The sequence below is a fragment of the Eretmochelys imbricata genome, chromosome 1, assembly GCF_965152235.1.
Source record: "Eretmochelys imbricata isolate rEreImb1 chromosome 1, rEreImb1.hap1, whole genome shotgun sequence".
NCBI classification, from domain to species: domain Eukaryota; kingdom Metazoa; phylum Chordata; order Testudines; family Cheloniidae; genus Eretmochelys; species Eretmochelys imbricata.
The window spans coordinates 10,334,056-10,350,510 of NC_135572.1; the positions used below are offsets into that span (position 1 = coordinate 10,334,056).

The 16,455-nt window shown below is 57.5% G+C and overlaps 1 protein-coding gene across 2 annotated transcripts in view; it reads left to right on the forward strand.

Moving 5' to 3' along the window:
• Positions 1 to 16,455, forward strand: part of ARAP1 (ArfGAP with RhoGAP domain, ankyrin repeat and PH domain 1) — a 178,010-nt gene that overhangs the window by 123,147 nt on the left and 38,408 nt on the right. For both annotated transcript variants that reach the window (XM_077831760.1, XM_077831726.1), the window contains exons 10-16: positions 919 to 1,025; positions 1,142 to 1,341; positions 2,271 to 2,356; positions 5,487 to 5,669; positions 9,199 to 9,373; positions 15,119 to 15,253; positions 15,904 to 16,039. In XM_077831760.1, coding sequence (XP_077687886.1) covers positions 919 to 1,025; positions 1,142 to 1,341; positions 2,271 to 2,356; positions 5,487 to 5,669; positions 9,199 to 9,373; positions 15,119 to 15,253; positions 15,904 to 16,039 — 1,022 coding nt within the window. The remainder of the gene's footprint in view (positions 1 to 918; positions 1,026 to 1,141; positions 1,342 to 2,270; positions 2,357 to 5,486; positions 5,670 to 9,198; positions 9,374 to 15,118; positions 15,254 to 15,903; positions 16,040 to 16,455) is intronic.

Sequence of the window (16,455 nt, forward strand, 5' to 3'; positions counted from 1 at the left end):
CGCTCTTGTTTGATCCATTGATTTCCGGTCCCACGCTGCTCTTGTTTGATCCATCGATTTCCGGTCCCACGCCGCTCTTGTTTGATCCATTGATTTCCGGTCCCACGCTGTTCTTGTTTGATCCATCGATTTCCGGTCCCACGCTGCTCTTGTTTGATCCACTGATTTCCGGTCCCACGCCATTCTTGTTTGATCCATTGATTTCCGGTCCCACGCTGTTCTTGTTTGATCCATCGATTTCCAGTCCCACGCCATTCTTGTTTGATCCATTGATTTCCGGTCCCACGCCATTCTTGTTTGATCCATTGATTTCCGGTCCCACGCCGCTCTTGTTTGATCCATTGATTTCCGGTCCCACGCCGTTCTTGTTTGATCCATCGATTTCCGGTCCCACGCCATTCTTGTTTGGTCCGTTGATTTCCGGTCCCACGCCGTTCTTGTTTGATCCATTGATTTCCGGTCCCACGCCGCTCTTGTTTGCCAGGTGTGATCTTAACCCAGTGCTTGAGTTCTATCCAGAGGCCTTTCTTGTGTGGACTCATTGGGTCCGTCTGTCTCCCTTTCGCACCTGCTCTCATCGCCGTTTGTAGGTAAAGGTTACTGTGACCCTTCAGAAACTTTCATGCGCTTTGCCACAGTTGAGCTCCCGGTTAGGCTATCCGTGCGGGCCCAGTTACCACGACATGCCTCCGGGGCTCAAGCCCCAACAGCGACCATGGGACTGCCAGCACTGGGTGCAATAGGGCTGGTAGTTGCACCTGCGGGCTGGGTGCCCAGGGCTGGACTTGGAGCACTGCCCCCATCTCACCTGTCTGCTTCACTCCCACACGCAGAACAGCCGGAGGTGCCTCTGGTACGACCTTGTGAGTCCCGTACTGTTGGTCTTTAACCCCTTCCTGGCTGTTCTTGCCCCATCAGGATTATCGACAGGGGATCGGAATCACCTACATTGAGATGAATGTGGGGAACGTGAAGGACGTGGACAGAAGAGGATTTGATCTGACGACACCTTACAGGATTTTCAGGTGAGGAGGGGGGTCTAGGTGCTGTGCCTCACGGGTGTTGGTCCCTCCCCTGCCGTACAGCGCGTGTCTCCCCCCAGCCACCCCGTTCCCCCACACGGCTCTCTGGTGTCTTTCAGCTTCTCGGCAGACTCGGACCAGGAGAAGGACGAGTGGGTGGAGGCCATGCAGCAGTCCATCGCCGAGGCCCTCTCCAACTCGGAGGTAGCGGAGAAGATCTGGTCGGTGGAGGCAAACCGGTTCTGCGCCGACTGCGGGTCGCCCCAACCCGACTGGGCCTCCGTCAACCTTTGTGTCGTCATCTGCAAGAGATGCGCAGGTACGGGCTGAGCCTGGGTGGCACGAGCCGTGGGGCCTGGTGATGGAGAGAGGCCCAGCTCCACGCTGGGTCAGCGAGCTTAGAGCACGGTGCACCCCTGGCTTCAGCAATGGGACTGGGCTCTGCCTCTCCCAGGAGTTTCTTCCTCCATCACCCCGGACTGGGCCGACCCTTCTCGCCCTCCTTAGGAATTGCCCGGCTAGGTCAAACTAGTGCCTGTCTCTGCCATTTCGGAGGCAGGCTCAGGAACCCCCACTAGTGGACGCTTGTGGAATTGCCTGCTCCTGGGGGAGTTTCTTCCTAACTCAGCTGTGCCGGCAGCTCCCCCGGTGGAGGGACAGCTCTGCTGGCAGTCGAGTGCTCGTGTTGGCTTCGCGAGTGGCCCTCAGGGAGCTGGCGGAGCCATGCCAGCAAAACTCCTTTTGCCTGCATGCGCTGCCTCTCCACTAGGGGGCTCTGCTGACAAAGCTTTACCAGCAAGGGCCCTGTAGTGTAGACAGTCCCTGAGCGGATGGTGTTCGTCCAGTTCCCAGTGGCCAAGGCGACGGACTGGAGATGACCCAGCAATGCAGATCTCTGCTAGCTGTGATTCTTGGGCGGCTGTCTGCATCAGAAAACTGCAACTGGTTGGAAAAGCTCAGGGAGACGGAAGTGCCCTCCTGTCTAGAGAGGCACCCTCTGGGGTGAAGTGGAGGCATGAAGGAGGGGGGATGCTTACCCAGAACTTAGCAGGATAACCTCGCCTGATACCGTTATCCCCTTCTGCAGATGGAGAAACTGAGGCAGAGCGGCTATGGCACTAACCCCGGGCACCAACCCCGGGCCACGGCCGGGCAGCTGGAGTTCCTGGCCCTCAGACTCATGCTCAGAGCACGAGGCCGTGCCGCTGTCCCTAATGAGACCTTCGCTTTTGTTTGTTTGACCCACAGGAGAACATCGGGGGCTGGGGCCGAGCATCACCAAAGTGCGGAGCCTGAAGATGGACAGAAAGGTGTGGACAGAGGAGCTAATCGAGGTATCGGTGCAGATTCCCATGGGCTAGCAGGTGGAAAGGGGGCTTTTTTGTAGCTGTCTGTGAAATCGTGCCCTTATTTGATACTCAGACACTTGCGGGACCTGTGGCAAACCGTACAGAGCCAGAATGGCTGGGTGCCTGTTTCTGGGAAGTTCAAAACTGCCAGTCGAACCCATGCGGGCTGATTCTGAGTTCCCGTTCCCCGTGGTATCTGTGCTCCCTGACGGACGCTGCTGTGACGTAGAACCCCCAGCTTTGTTTCCGTAGCATCCACCCTCTGGAGACATGCCCCACTACTCCCATGGATCTGGAAACAAACCCGCCCCGATGCCTCCCTTCAGGGGGCAAGTGAGCCTGTGTCTGGGACTGGAAGCCTGAATGTGCCTGGCTGCAGATAGCAGAGCTGGTGGATCAGTCACTGCCGAGTCAGTCACTTGGGAGTGGGGCAAAAGGACACGAGGCGTTAATAGCGCCCCAGCTCAGTTTTGTTTCGAAGGAGGAGAGGCCGAGCTGTCGGAGTCAGAAACAGCTGCACAGAGAACGGCGGGAAAGCTGCTGATCCAGGCCTGGTGACTGCATCTGGAGTAACCGGAGCCCGGAGGGTGGGGGAGGCTGTGTTCTGTTACTGCAGAAATACCGAGGGTATGTTTTCAAGCAGCAAAGCTGGCTCAGGAGGTGACGAGTGGGCGAAACAGACCTTCCCCTCTTAGGGTCCGGTTCGGAACTGGCTGGGGCTGGCCAGTGACTCAGGCCACGTCTCCACTGGATCAGAGGCGTGACTGCAGCCTGCATGGACGTTCCCAAGCTAGCGTTGCCGGCACTCAAGGGACAAGCAGTGAAGCCCAGGGTGGGCTCAGTAAACGTTTCCTGAGATGAATGGAGCCAGTGCTCCATTTTGAGCGCGCCGGCTCCCAAGACGCCCCCCGGCTGCCCCGGTGCAGGGGCCATTTCGCTTCCCCATCCGCGCCCCCTCTCCCCCCCGGTGACCCTGGCCCCCTGAGGGGGTGACAGCTGCGCGCGTCGCAGGGGGCTGCCCATTTGGGAAGCCGTGTTAGCCACCAGAGTGGGCCTGGCTCTGCAAAGCCCTCCATAGCTTGGGCCCTGGCTGTCTACGAGAGCGCCCTGTGGTCAGCCAGCACGCCCGCGCCGACAGCCCCTGATGGAGGTGCTAGGGGCAGGTTGTGTGTCTCCTCCCGTCCTCCCAGTCGCTGCACCTGTGACCTGGCAGGGCGTTCTCCACTCGGGGATCCCACCTTGGCCTGACGCAGCTGCCGTCTCTTACATTTGGACCTAGCTTCTGCTCGGTGGGAGGTAGATCACTGGCTGCACGGGCCTCAGCACAACTCTGCCTCCATCACACACCACAAGGACCGTCCCCTCTTTGGCTGTTTGAGGCGAAACCAGACAGTCGTTGGCCTGCCTCTGATTCATTCCCACCAGGAATCTGGCGCTTCCAGCCCCAGGCAGGCTGCTCCTCCTCGCCGTCCGGTCAGACTCAGGGCCCCGCGCCAAGGAGCAGCTAGACAGGGACTGAGCCTTCCCCGCCCTTCTCCAGGACAATGGGATCTGGAAGCAGAGTGCTTCACGCTGGGAGATTCATCTGCTACCAGGGTGGCCAAAGCTGCTGGCAGCTCGGCCCGTGTCCACCCAGAGCCTGGCTGTGTCCGGCCTCCAGACACCTCTCCCCTGCCCCAGAGTCAGCTTCTGCCTGTGCCTGCTTCCCACGGATGCATCCTGAAAGTGCTTCCAGCTGCTCTCCCTAGCAGTGGGCGGCAGGTTTCTGCTCTCCCCTCTCCTCTAAGATTACTTTAACCCTCAATGGCCCCCACCATGTGACATGCAGAGAAATCAGCTGAGAGAGAAATGGGGATGTTTCCCCGTAGATCTCACCCCCCCCCCGCCCCATACTTCCCCAGCTCCCTCTCCCCTCGCCTTGTGAGGTGTTTAGCTGTGGTGATGATGGTGTTTTCTGTGCACTGCCCCTTTGAATTACAAAGGGCTCTGTTCACTGCGGAGTCAGGCAGCCAATTTGTGTCCAGGACAGTGCAGACAGTCAAACACACACACACGCTGCGCTCTCTCCTGGAATCTGCACTGTTGTTCTTCCCTGTGTTCTCCACCAACAGTAAAAGCAGTTCCCTTGGCCTGCAATCAGGAGCAACCCTACAATAACAAACCAGTATGTGAACCAGTATGTGAAGCCCTGCGCTTGTGAACGACCCTACAATAACAAACCAGGGTGTGTAGCCTGGAGCTTGCAAGCAGCCCTACAATAACAAACCAGCATGGTGCAGCCCGGCTCTTGGAAGGAACCCCACAATAACAAACCAGTGTGTGCAGCCCTGTGCTTGCAAGCAACCCTACAATAACAAACCAGTGGGTACAGCCCAGTGCTTAAGAGCAACCTGACAATAACAAACCAGCATGTGTGGCCTGGAACTCGTGAGCAACCCTCTAACAACAAACCATTGTGTGCAGCCCAGCTCTTGCGAGCGACCTTCTAATAACAAACCATTTTGTGCAGCCCAGCTCTTGCGAGCGACCCTACAATAACAAACCAGTGCGGGAGGAAGAACATCAGGAAGGAAATGTGTGCCTCTCGAAGTGCAGGGGCTGATCCAGGTGAAAATGAGAAGCAATCGCTTTAAAACGTCAGTGTCCTTTTTGTAACCTGCAGCTGGAGCCAACAAGCCTCCGTGTGGCTCCGCAGATGTTATTGTGCGGCAGGAAAGGGGGCGGGGGATTGGCTGCCCTGCCAGACCATAGTCTTAGAGGCTGGGGTCCATAGGAGAGGTGTGTGTGGGCCAGCCAGGGCCCTCGGGGCGTGTGCTGTGGGGAACAGTCCCAGTCTGGCTGAGGGGGCGGAGGAGATGAACCAGCAAGCTTTGCACGTGCCCTGCAGGTGAGCCCGTTTGGGCTGTTGGACTGAGTGTTAATGAGAGGCAGATTGGTGGTGTTCTCCCCCTTTGACCACACCCAGAGCTGCACTAGGCACCAGCCCCACATGGTTTGTCTCGCGTCCAGTGGAGATCCGTGGGGGATGTGGGAAGGGCAATGGGGAGATGGTGGTACTCGCACAGAGGTGCCAGCCAGTGCCGCTCACTCTGCCGTCACTGTTTTGTATCCCCAGCTGTTCTGCAAGGTGGGTAACTGCGTGGCGAACCAGTTCTGGGCAGCCAACGTGCCCCCCAGCGAGGCCATCCACACGGCGAGCAGAAGCCAGGAGCGGAGACGCTTCCTCGTAGCCAAGTACAAGGAGGGCAAGTATCGCCGCTACCACCCGCTCTTCGGGAACCAGGAAGAGCTCAACAAGGTGGGTGCCTAGCGGTCTCGAGATCATGTTCAGGGAAGGGCCGGTCTGCTGGCCTCTGTCCTGGCAAGGGGTCTCCATTGCCTGGAGACGGTGAGCAGGCGGGGCCTTCTCCGCCCAGGGCCTGCATGCTAAAGAGCCTCCTTCACCTCTGGATTCTCCTCCTCGCCTTCCGCAGAGGCAGGCTCGGGCCTGCCAGGCTCCTGTGAGGGGCTCAGGCCTGTCAGCTGGGAGCTCCTACGCCTGGTTCTGCCTGGCTGACTCTGGGAGCTTTGCCCGGCTGCCAAAGCCCAAATGTTCACAAGTGGGCCACCCATGGTGACACTGATTTTCGGAGGGGCCAGGTACCCACAGCTCCAGTCGACAGCACTAGGAGCTGTGGGAGCTCAGGCAATGGCCCGAGTGGTGATCCTCACGGCTGACCTCCTCTGTCCCTAAAATCTATGAATCTATGAAATCAGCTCCAAGGTCTTGCAGGCTGGTCACCCAAAAGAGGATGCCTGGCTCCCTGCACACGTGGGGGTGGCTCAGGTCGGTCTCTGCAGTGTTCAGGTAGTTTGCCTGGTGCGTGGTTCAGTGTTGGTTTTCAAGAAATAGATGTTAAACTGAGGCCTGGCCTGCTCTTAGCCTAAAGATCCCAGGTCTCGACTGGGAGGCTAATCCAATTGTTCTGGCCAAATTCCAGTTAAGAAATAACATTCTGTCTCCCTGAAATTCCCTCTGCAGTGTCTCAGGTATGGTCCTAACGTGTCATGAAATGTTGCTGTGTGCTGTTCAGTGGCTGCTGTGTGCCACCCCAGAGGTGACTGCATTTCAGACCTGGATGAAGTGATTCCAGTGTACAGTTTGTAGCTTGCTTTGTGGCGAACGGGGTCTGTACAATTGTCAGTTCTTTTCCTCAGCACCTGCAGTGCCCGCTGAGCTCTTGGTCAAATCGTGTTGGGGTAAACGAATGCTTAAGTTCTCATGTTGCAATGACCCCTTCCTTTTCCCTGTACCAGAGATGGCAGCTTGGGCCTTCCAGATCAGGCGGAGGCTCCCGCTCTGTACGGCACTCGTAGTCTCTCTCTCTCCCCCTGGCTTTCTACAGGGGATTCGATCCCTGGCTGCATCCCCCCTCTGAAGATGGGGGTCCGCTTAGTGCTGACATCCCAGGTCCTCCCTAGGCTGTGGCCGGTTGGGAGGGAGATGGCTGGAGCTTTGTTCTTTCTTGGCGCTAGAAAGAAAGCAGAAGGCACAAGCTAAAAATAATCCGGTTGGCAAATCCAGCAGGATACTGCAGGAGGAGATGGGCCGAGTAATCAGAGCATCGGGGTCCAGAGTCTTGGTTCCCCCACCCGCACCCCCAGACCGCTGAAGCATAAAGTACTGCCTGTCCTCTGGTGTCATCCCTGGCCCGTCGTCTGGGCAGGGATGGTGTCTCTAGCCTCTGCCTGCCAGGAGCTGGGGCTGGATGACAGGGGATGGATCACTTGATGATTCCCTGTTCTGTTCATTCCCCGTGGGGCACCTGGCATTGGCCTCTGTCAGAAGACAGGACACTGGGCTAGATGGACCTTGGTCTGACCCAGTATGGCTGCTCTTATGTTCTTTTGTCACCCAGGCCTGTTCTCCCTGAGCATAATGCTGCATTTACTTTCTTTCCACGGGGCCAGTGTCTCCCCTCATAATGCTGGGGATAGACCATGCCTGAGGATCCCGGCTCCTCCAGGCCAGCCATCCACTCCTATGCTCCATCAGCCCCCTTCACCCCGGACCCTGTTTGCTCATGCCCCACACGCAGTCTGCTGGCGAGGCTGATCTCACTGCTGCTGCAGGGATGCTCTAGTAGTGTTTGCCCCAGGTGCGTATTGACCTTGGCTGCAGCCTGCAGGGAGAGAGGCTGTTAACCAGATGTTAAGAACATCCAGGGACCTGGCAGTTTCATTCTTCTCTTAGCACGGGACAAAGGTCTGAACAGGACAGATTGAAACTTGCATTTGGCCTAGATCCCATCCTCACTGAGGGCTAGTGGCTTTGCTTGGCCTGAAAAGAACTGGTCTTGCCTGAACAACAACTCGAGGGCTGGGCCTCTCGCAGGCACCTTTGCCTTTGAAGATCTCTGCCATGATCACTGTGCGTGTGCGCAGCCAGGAACCGCACGGGGACCCTGGTCTATTCCAGGTGTCGGCAGCCCCTGAACACCAAATGGTTTCGAGCCCACAACTCATTACAAGCTCCTCCTACAAAGCTGGCCGAGCTTGTAAGCATTGCAGGGCAGGGGGCAAGAGTGGTCGGCCCAAGTGTAATACCCCTCCCCCCCATGGGTGAACAGCGGGTTTTGAACCAGGGCACTTCAGCACCGAAGCAGGCTTGAGCTAAAGAAGTAGCTCCTCTAGCAGTAGTAGGCTGTTATCCTCTAGTGGATCAGTCACTAGGGGGCAATATGATTCACACATTGTGCTGCCTAATTGTCTTGCTTAATTCCTGTTATTGGCCACTCACACCAAGTGAGTGAAGTCTACTGGGGCTCAAAATCACTGCTTTGGAAGGATCATTATCACCGTAGCCTGGACCTCTGCTGCTTGAGCAAGAGGAATAACTTCTTTGGCTGGTAGTGGTAGTAAGCAGTTATCCTCTAAAGAACCAGCCACCCGAGGGGGATGCATTGTTACCCTGAGGGCCCTCAAATGACCTTTCTAAACACTGCAGCATAGCAGACCAATCCCTATGATATTGTTCTAAAGGAATTCTTTCAGGGCAGGCTATTTCCCGGGGGCTCCATCAAGGAACTGAAATATTTTAAATGAGCAAATTTCAGAGCGCTATGCTGAGCATCCCTTTAAGAGACACCGTGAAGCCCTCACTGGTAACTGCTGGTGACAGACGTTGCGCCAAGCAGGAAAGCAGTTTTTTTTCCACGCTCCAGGCAAAGTGGAGGGGACGGTGGGCGGAGCGTAATTAACTTTTGAACTCTTTCTTTTTCCCTTTTGCTTCACACCGGTGGTGAGGATTATGTGGGAGCAGCGACTGGGCTGGAGGACAACAGAAACCAGGCTGGCCGTATCAGATTGCAAGCCGCTTTCCCTCCTGGGCTTTGTATTTTTGTTTGCTTAGAAAGTCCAGTCCCCGCCCTAAGCCTCTCTCGGAGAGGAGCTCTGGAATTCCACATGTGGGCTTGCTTGTTTTCTCCCTATACAGAGGCCGTCCCACCCTCTCGCTGTATGACTTCACCCAGGGCTCCTTAAAGGAGGGATTAAAACCAAAGCTGCTCCAAACTTTCTCCCCCAGTTCAAGCCCCTTTCCCTTCCCCAGCTGGCCTGGAAGCCAGCTCTCAGCTGCAGCAATCAGCAGCCCTTGCCTGTGGCACTTTCCGCCTGTGTCGATATTTTGTTTCCAGCCTGTTTTGCTGAGCTCAGCTCGGAGCCCCCCCGCGGCCCCGCTCTGGGTTTTAGCTGGTGAGGGGGCTTTGTCATTCTCTGCTGATGCTCTGCCGTGTCTCTGTCTCCAGCGGCGACTGGACTCATCTGTTGCTTTCCTTGCCCTGTTGCAGGCCCTGTGCGCTACGGTGACGACCAGCGACCTGGCTGAAACTCAGTCCCTGGTGTTCTGCGGGGCGGAGGTGAGCTGCTTCTCCGGGGACCCCAACTTCCCGAACCCCATCGCCTTAGCCGAGCAGGCTGGACAGAAGCTGCAGATGGAATTCCTGCTTCATAACAAAAACTCAGGTAAGAGGAGCAGGTGGGACAGGGCAGAGCCCCCAAGCCGGGGCTGTGAGCAGGATGGAGTTCTGGGAATGCTGCTGCCGAACTTGCCTTGCCTGAGAGAGACGGTGGGATGGGCTAATGGTTAGAGCATCAGACGCGGGCTCTGTTCTCTGCTCCGCTGCTTACTGGTTCAAGGTCACACACCAAGGCACTTCGTGTCTCTGTGCCTCCGTTTCTCTCATCGGTGAAATAGGGCCAGGTATGCTCACCTACCTCGCTAGTGAGGCTTGATTTGCAACGTGAGCCAAGTGCTTTGAGACCCTCCCCGCTACGGAGGAGGAGCAGAGTGTGGATAGCAAAGTTGCAAGAACGCTTAAGAGACCCTATGCGCGTTGGAAGCATTAGCTCGGATCATCCTAGGTTCCTGGCAGAGCTATTTGAAACTGGGCGGTGTCGATTCACATGAGCCAGGGCTTTGGTTCTGTGGGTCCCATGTGAACCCAGAACTGCCCTCGCCCTGGGCCTGCTATGAACTCTCCCCTGCCCTCCTTTTGGGCTGACTCAAAACTGAACCTCCTGGCCCCACGGTGGCTCAGGTTTCAGCCCCACAGGATCAACTTTGGCACAAACACAGAATCTTTGGTGTGTAGCAGAAGTCAGACTAGCTCAGTTCAGGCTTCCAGGAAGGGTTTCCCCACCATTCTGGAGAAATCATTGAGGAAAGTGTCAGGGGCGTAATGAGAACAGGAAGTGGCTATGAATGAGGAGGGAGCTGGTATGGGTGTACGTTGGTGTCAGCTGTAACACGCATTTAAAACTGTGTTTAAAAAGCCCGTCTTACCCAGAGAAAACGCAGCAAACAGCCCAGCTGCAAAGGCACCAGGAGCGGCTGCTTCTCTCCCGTCGTTCTCATGGGCTGGTTCGAATCTCCCTGGAGCATCTTTCCGTGCTGTCCCAGCATGCTTCAGCAATCTAGGGCAGCGGCCGATGGGAGGGAGCCCTGTGGAGCCGGAGCCTGCCGTGCCTCCCCCGGGGGTCTGGAAAGCGACGTGCTCTCCCCTTCGTGGCCCCTGCGTTACATCCGTGTGAGAGGACACGGCGTCAGGCTTGATTCGGCTCTTGGCTGCAGCAGCTGAGCGACTCCGCTGAAGTGGGACTGGCCTGTTAGGTGGTGGTAGAAGCTGCTGGTTCCTATTCTGCCTGGCTGCACTCCGCCTGTTCTCAGTCGCAGAGTCACCCGCAGACCCGGTGTGGAGCTCCACCCTCCAGCCTGCTACTGGGACGTCCCCAGCATCGGCTTCTGTGAAAGGCGATGCAAGGCTCCCACCGACGGCCGTGAACCACCCGCCACGCTGGTGTGGCGCAGCTGGTTCTGGGAGTGCTCTCGCTGTGCTGCTGGTCCATCGATGCCCATGCCCTCCGCACAGCAGGGTGACGCGCGCCAGCGACAAAGGGTCTGTCGGTCTGCAGGTGACTGCACGTTAAGGCAAAGACCCAGGCGTTTTCAGGTGCTCAGGCAGATGGCTGGGGGAAGCGTGACCCATCGGCTGCCCGGTGTTCACCAAAGTGATGCTCTGCCCGGGGCTGCTCCACATTGCCAGTGTAGCGGCTGAGGGTTTCCACTCTCCGTCAGCGCTTTGCTGGGGTCTGACCTGTGGCGCTGAGCAGCCGAGCTCCCAGCTGCCTTCCTGCTCCACGTGGCTCATTGCTTCGCAGCATTTGACCCTTCATGAGCGCGTCAAGCCACGTACGAGCAGATCATGGCCTCCAGGAGAAGATCCACTCTGTGCATTCAGTAGAATCCCTCCCTACCCTGCAGATCATGGCCTCCAGCGGAAGATCCACTCTGTGCATTCAATAGAATCCCTCCCCACCCTGCATCGCCACGCACATTTCCCCACCGGCCACGGCCCTGCCACGCTCGGTGTTAGAGCCAGGCACACTTAGTGCTATGGCAGAACCGCCCATCTGCAAACAAGCCCAAGTTTTGGTTGGCTTCCGGCTCACCTGCTGCTCTGGTTCCATAGGACAAAATTCTCAAGTCAGTAAAAGGGCATCTAATTCTAAAGGCTTACTCCTGGTTCTGTTATATCCCTGGAAAACTCCCATCGACTCGGGTAGGGACCCGGACTTTGCACAGGGGAAGGAGAGGAAATGTCCATCGTCAGGGATACAATGGCTGGGAGCACAGTGTGAAACACTGAACAACAGGCCAGTCAATCTCTGCTATTGATCTCTAGTCTAATCTATAGACAGCTCGCTCATGACCGTAATGTCTGGGTGACCTATAAACCTGTTGAAGTTGTTGGATTTATAGGGGTGGGGAGTGGGAAGGGGGAGAAATCTGGCCCAACAAGTTTAGAAAGTTCAGCACAAAAGTAAATCCAGCTGGTGTGAGCCCTCTCCAGCCTGTGCACGATGAATCAGAGAAATCTGAGAGCTCTTAGGTCAAATAGTCCCTCTCCTGGGACCATCCCGGGCTTGCTCCCTGCTGTTTTCCTGCAGTCCAGTGCGCTGAGTCTGTTATGCAGAGTACCTTTCTGGCAAGGCCATAAGGGCCCTGTCTATGAGGGATGGGCAAATCAGACTGGAGAATGTGCAGTCCAGGCTCAAAACTCGCACAGAGCACGAGCCCAAACGCTGATGTCTCCCCCGTCAATCGTGTACTGCTGGGTTCCCAGTGAGGCCAGAAACATAAGGGCTGAAATACCAAAGGAGGGGCTGTCCTCTGGGTCTTTTCAGCCAGACCAGAAAGAGAGAGAAGCAGAGAGCTCTCGCGAAAGCGGCTGTGCCCAGATTGCCAGCTGGCAGAGTCAAAGGATCCAGATAAACATCTGTGCTCTAAACTCTCCTGGGCAGGGACCTCGCTTCTACACCACGCTATCCAGCCCCTTGCTCCCCATGGAACAGCAGTAACCCCCGTGTTTGTACTGTGTACGGCACAGCACTTTTCCACCATAGATCTCTGAGCACTGCACCAAGGGGCATGAGTATTGCCACAGAAGGGAAAACTGAGCCCCAGAGCCATGAAGCGTCCATGGCAGTGCTGGGAATAGAACTGAGATCAGCTTTTAAAGCAGGCCCGTCCTTTGGCCACCAGCAGGATTTTGTCCCTGCCCTTCAGGGTCGGAACCTTATCTTCCGCTGTGGTTTGTAAAGCCTTGAGCCCTCCGTCGGCACTGAAGAAATACTTGTTAGAGAGAACGATCTTTTGCCCTGATTCTTGAGCACCTTCCCTGGGAGGAGCTCAGCATGCTCCACTGACGTGGGCGATTCCAGCTTGAATTGTGTCTCAACGAGGAAAGAAGAAAATATCGTCTCTCTTTTACAGATGGGGAAACTGAGGCACGGAGTGGTGAAGTGACTAACGCAAGGTGTCTGTGTCAGAGCCGGGAATAGAGCCCAGTTCCCCTGAGCCCCAAGACCATCCCCCTGACTAGGAGAATCTCTTTTTCCCCGCCCTTGAAGGTTAGCAGTGAATTCAGCACTCGTGCCATGTCCCCAGGCTGGAGTCCCAGGGTGGGAGGAGGTGGTTTTTGGCCCGGCCGTTGGTTTATGTTAGATAAACCAGGCCTCTCTGTGTCCGGTTTGCGTAGCTCAGGAATCCCTTCCTCTGACATGCTGGTAACGAAGTAGCACAACAGAGCTGTCAGCTCGGGGAGACGAGCTCTGGCTGATTGCGCCGGCTTCTTCCATTTGACAGAGCAATGACAAGGGACTGTAACAACAGCGTCTCCCCGGCCAGTCCCAGGGCTATTGTTGTGGGGCTCTATGACAGCCCGGCGATGGGCCATTTCCGATTCCCTGCTGCAATCCTCACACAATCCGCCTGCCTTGCGACTGCCCTATATGTGCCCTGCCACGCTGGCAGCAGCCCAGCCCCACAACCAGCCCACCAGGCCTGCCTCCAGGGCTCACGCAGCAAAGGTGGGGACCTCTATGCCAGGATCTCTTCTCTGGGCCCAAGCAGCGGCGTAGGAGATGTACCCCTGCAGTGGTGCTGCCGGGGGCTGTTAACTTACTGCCCCCTTGTACCTGGACATGAACCGTTCCCGACATTCAATCGAGCAGTTCTAGTGCTGAAGGCTTCGGCCTGGGCCCCCCACAGCCCTGCTGCTTAGCGCCAGGCTGGTGGGAAGCGATGAGCCTCGCTACGCGCCCTGAAAGGAGCAAGAGTCGGGCTAGGCGCGACCGTCAGTGGGAACAACGCCACGGCCTCCAGCCACAGCAAGTCTGTGCCTGGCCTCGGTCAGCCTCCACCCGCCCATTTAACCTCCCTGCCCACCTGGGTGAGAGCTGGTTTCCCCCAGACCTAGGCGTTGCTCCACGAACGGGTTTAAAGAGCAGGACCCGGAATAGATGCAGCTGGGCTAGGCGGTCGGTGCAGCGGGCAGGCGGCGGGGCAATGCTCTGCCAGAGGGCAGCTCAGCTCGGGCCGCGGGATGCGGAGATTTAAAAAGGACCCATCTCCTGGTACTCACCTGGCAGCACTCCGGGTCTTCGGCAGCACTTTGGCGTCAGGCCCTTCACTTGCTCCTGTCTTCGGCACTGAAGGACACCCCCTCCCCCCGCCCCCGCAATGCCGCCGAAGACCGGAGCGAGTGACGGGCCCGACGCCGAAGTGCTGCGGAAGACCCGGAGTGCCGCCGGGGGAGTAAACGTGTAAAAGGCGCCAAGTAATTCAAAAGGCTTCACTTCTGCTCGGTGGGGGAGCGGCCGCTGCCCCGCTCCCCCCCTAGCCACGCTACTGGCAGGAGGGGCTGGGGTGCTGAGCGGGCAGCCGGAGGGTGCAGCGAGGCGCACAGGGACACCAAGCCCAGAGCTCCCAGGAGAGGCCTGTGTCGGCCGGTGCTAAGAGCACCAGCTGCAGCATGCGGGACAGTCGGAAACTTGGTATAACATGCAGACGCTGCTCCCCACAGAGCACCTGGTCTCCTACCCCTTTACCCTGTCCAGCACGTCGCGTCCGCGCTTCCGGTCAGCCCCCGTGGGAGGCAGGAGGGTGTCTCCCGCACAGCTAGCTAGACATCGCAAAGCTAGGGCTGCAGCCCAGAGCTCCCCTCCGGCTGCCCTGCTGGTATAACCCGTCGCTCCTGCAGCCCTGCTTCTGCTTTCTGGGGCGCTGGCTTATGGGGGCATAAGAGGGGGCTTGGGGCAGCCTAGGCAGAGGATGCTGTTGGGTGTGACTGAGGTCTGTTCGTTGGCAGATGAGGGGTTAACACGTCTCGCTCAGAGGGCAGGGGCTGGGGTATGGTGCCTGAGCTCTGTCCCCCACGCCCCCAGGCTGTAGGGTCTGAAAGCTGACAACCTGCTGGCTGTCGGGCAGCCTGCGCTGTTGGTTTCAGCCAGCTCCGAGTGTGCATGTAACAGCTGTTTGTGGTCTCAGCGGAGAGGTCAAGGCTTAACTGAGCCCTGGAGGCCGAACCCCGCTCTCACCCTGAGCCAGATGGAGTCCTGCTGGCAGCGTCGGCACCATGGCAGCTAGCACCGGGCCTGCTCTAAGAGTGGAGCGGGTTTCGGTCTCTGGGGCCACCCAGTGGGTACTATAGAAAAGCGACCAGCAGCGGAAAGCAGCTTCTAGCCTGTGGCCAAACGGCTGTTACCATAGGAAGCCAATAGGTTTCCCTGACCGCCTTGGGGTTGCTGTTTGCCCTGGGCTGCCAATGACAGAGTGATGCTTAGCTCCCAGACAGCGAGAGTTCAAATCCCTCGTCCGCTGGGTGCAGCTCGCACCCAATGGGCCTTTCACGCCGTTTGTGACTGCAGAGATCCCGCGGGTGGAAGTGGGGAGCAGTGAGGAGAAGCACTACTCGGTGATCCTGCCGTCCGTCACTCACAACGGCTTCCTCTTCAAGACGCCCTCCATGGCCAAGCTGGTGCATGAACGGAAATCCCGGGAAGGTAGGTGCTTCTGTGGTTACCTGCCAGGGAGAGGAGGTGGGCAGGGTTGTGGCAGCGTTGTGTGGCATGGCACAGCACAGGCCCCGTTGCTGTTCTGCCAGGCTACAGCAGCTGGGTCTGTGGCTCGTTTAAGTCTAGGGTCAAGGAAAGTGTCTCTTACAGAACAAAGACCCAGCCCTGTGGTGCAGAGAGTAGAAAACCCCAAGACACAGAGACAGACACACCCAGGGTGTCTTTGGCACTGGGTGCGACCCAGGCCGTGTAGGGTGTCAGATGTCTCTGTAGATGCCTAGCGTAAGCTGTGGCTGCTCTTGACTCCTGTTAACCCTGCGGAGCCAGCCCAGCTGTGGGAGCAGGAGCTGGAGTCCTGCCTGCACGTCATTAACACAGTTGTTTGTGAGCTCCAATGTGCAAACCCAGTGCAGGGACCAGGGATGGCCCAGAGGGCAGAATTTGGCTGACAGACCCTTTGCTGGCCGTGCAGAGATGTGGGAAGGCAAGAGCCCACCCTGGCTTTCGGATCCCCGGGGGAATTTGCAAGCCTGGCCATTGGACAAACCATTTTTTTTGCTTGGAAACTGAGCGGGTTTTGTCTGGGGTCCATGAGCCACAGTAAACGCCGCGCCCCCTTTAACTCCTCTCCCCCCTAGAATTCAGCCGCCGCTGGTGCACCCTCAACGACAGCATCTTCAGCTACTACGAGAACGACCGCAATGCCGTGCCTAATGGCGAGATCAAGATGGAGGAGATCGTGTGCCTGGTGAACAACCCGCCTGACGCCCACGGGTAAGGGCCTGCCCACCCCGCATGGCCCCAGGGGACCCTAGCCCGCAGAGGCACTCTACAGGGAATGGGAACATGGTTAACCCCCTCTGGCAACAGCTGGAGCAGCAACGGGTACCGAGGCCAGTGACTGCCAGTGACGTCGGGAGGGCCCATAGGCACCATAGAGCCATTTCTAGACCTGTGTGCGTAACAAGTGAGCGAGCGTGAGTTCAGAACTCCCAGTGTCTGATCATGGCTCTGCCGGTGACGTGCTTCGGACAGGTTACTTAAACCTTTGTCTGAGTTTCCCCGTTAGTAGAACGGGACTCAGACCTACCTATCTTCGCGGGAATCATTTGCTGCGTGAGTTGACTGCATCGCGAGAGGAATTCCTCGCAGCCGCATTAAATCTACCTTGCCTTGGGTCTCAGAAGGGT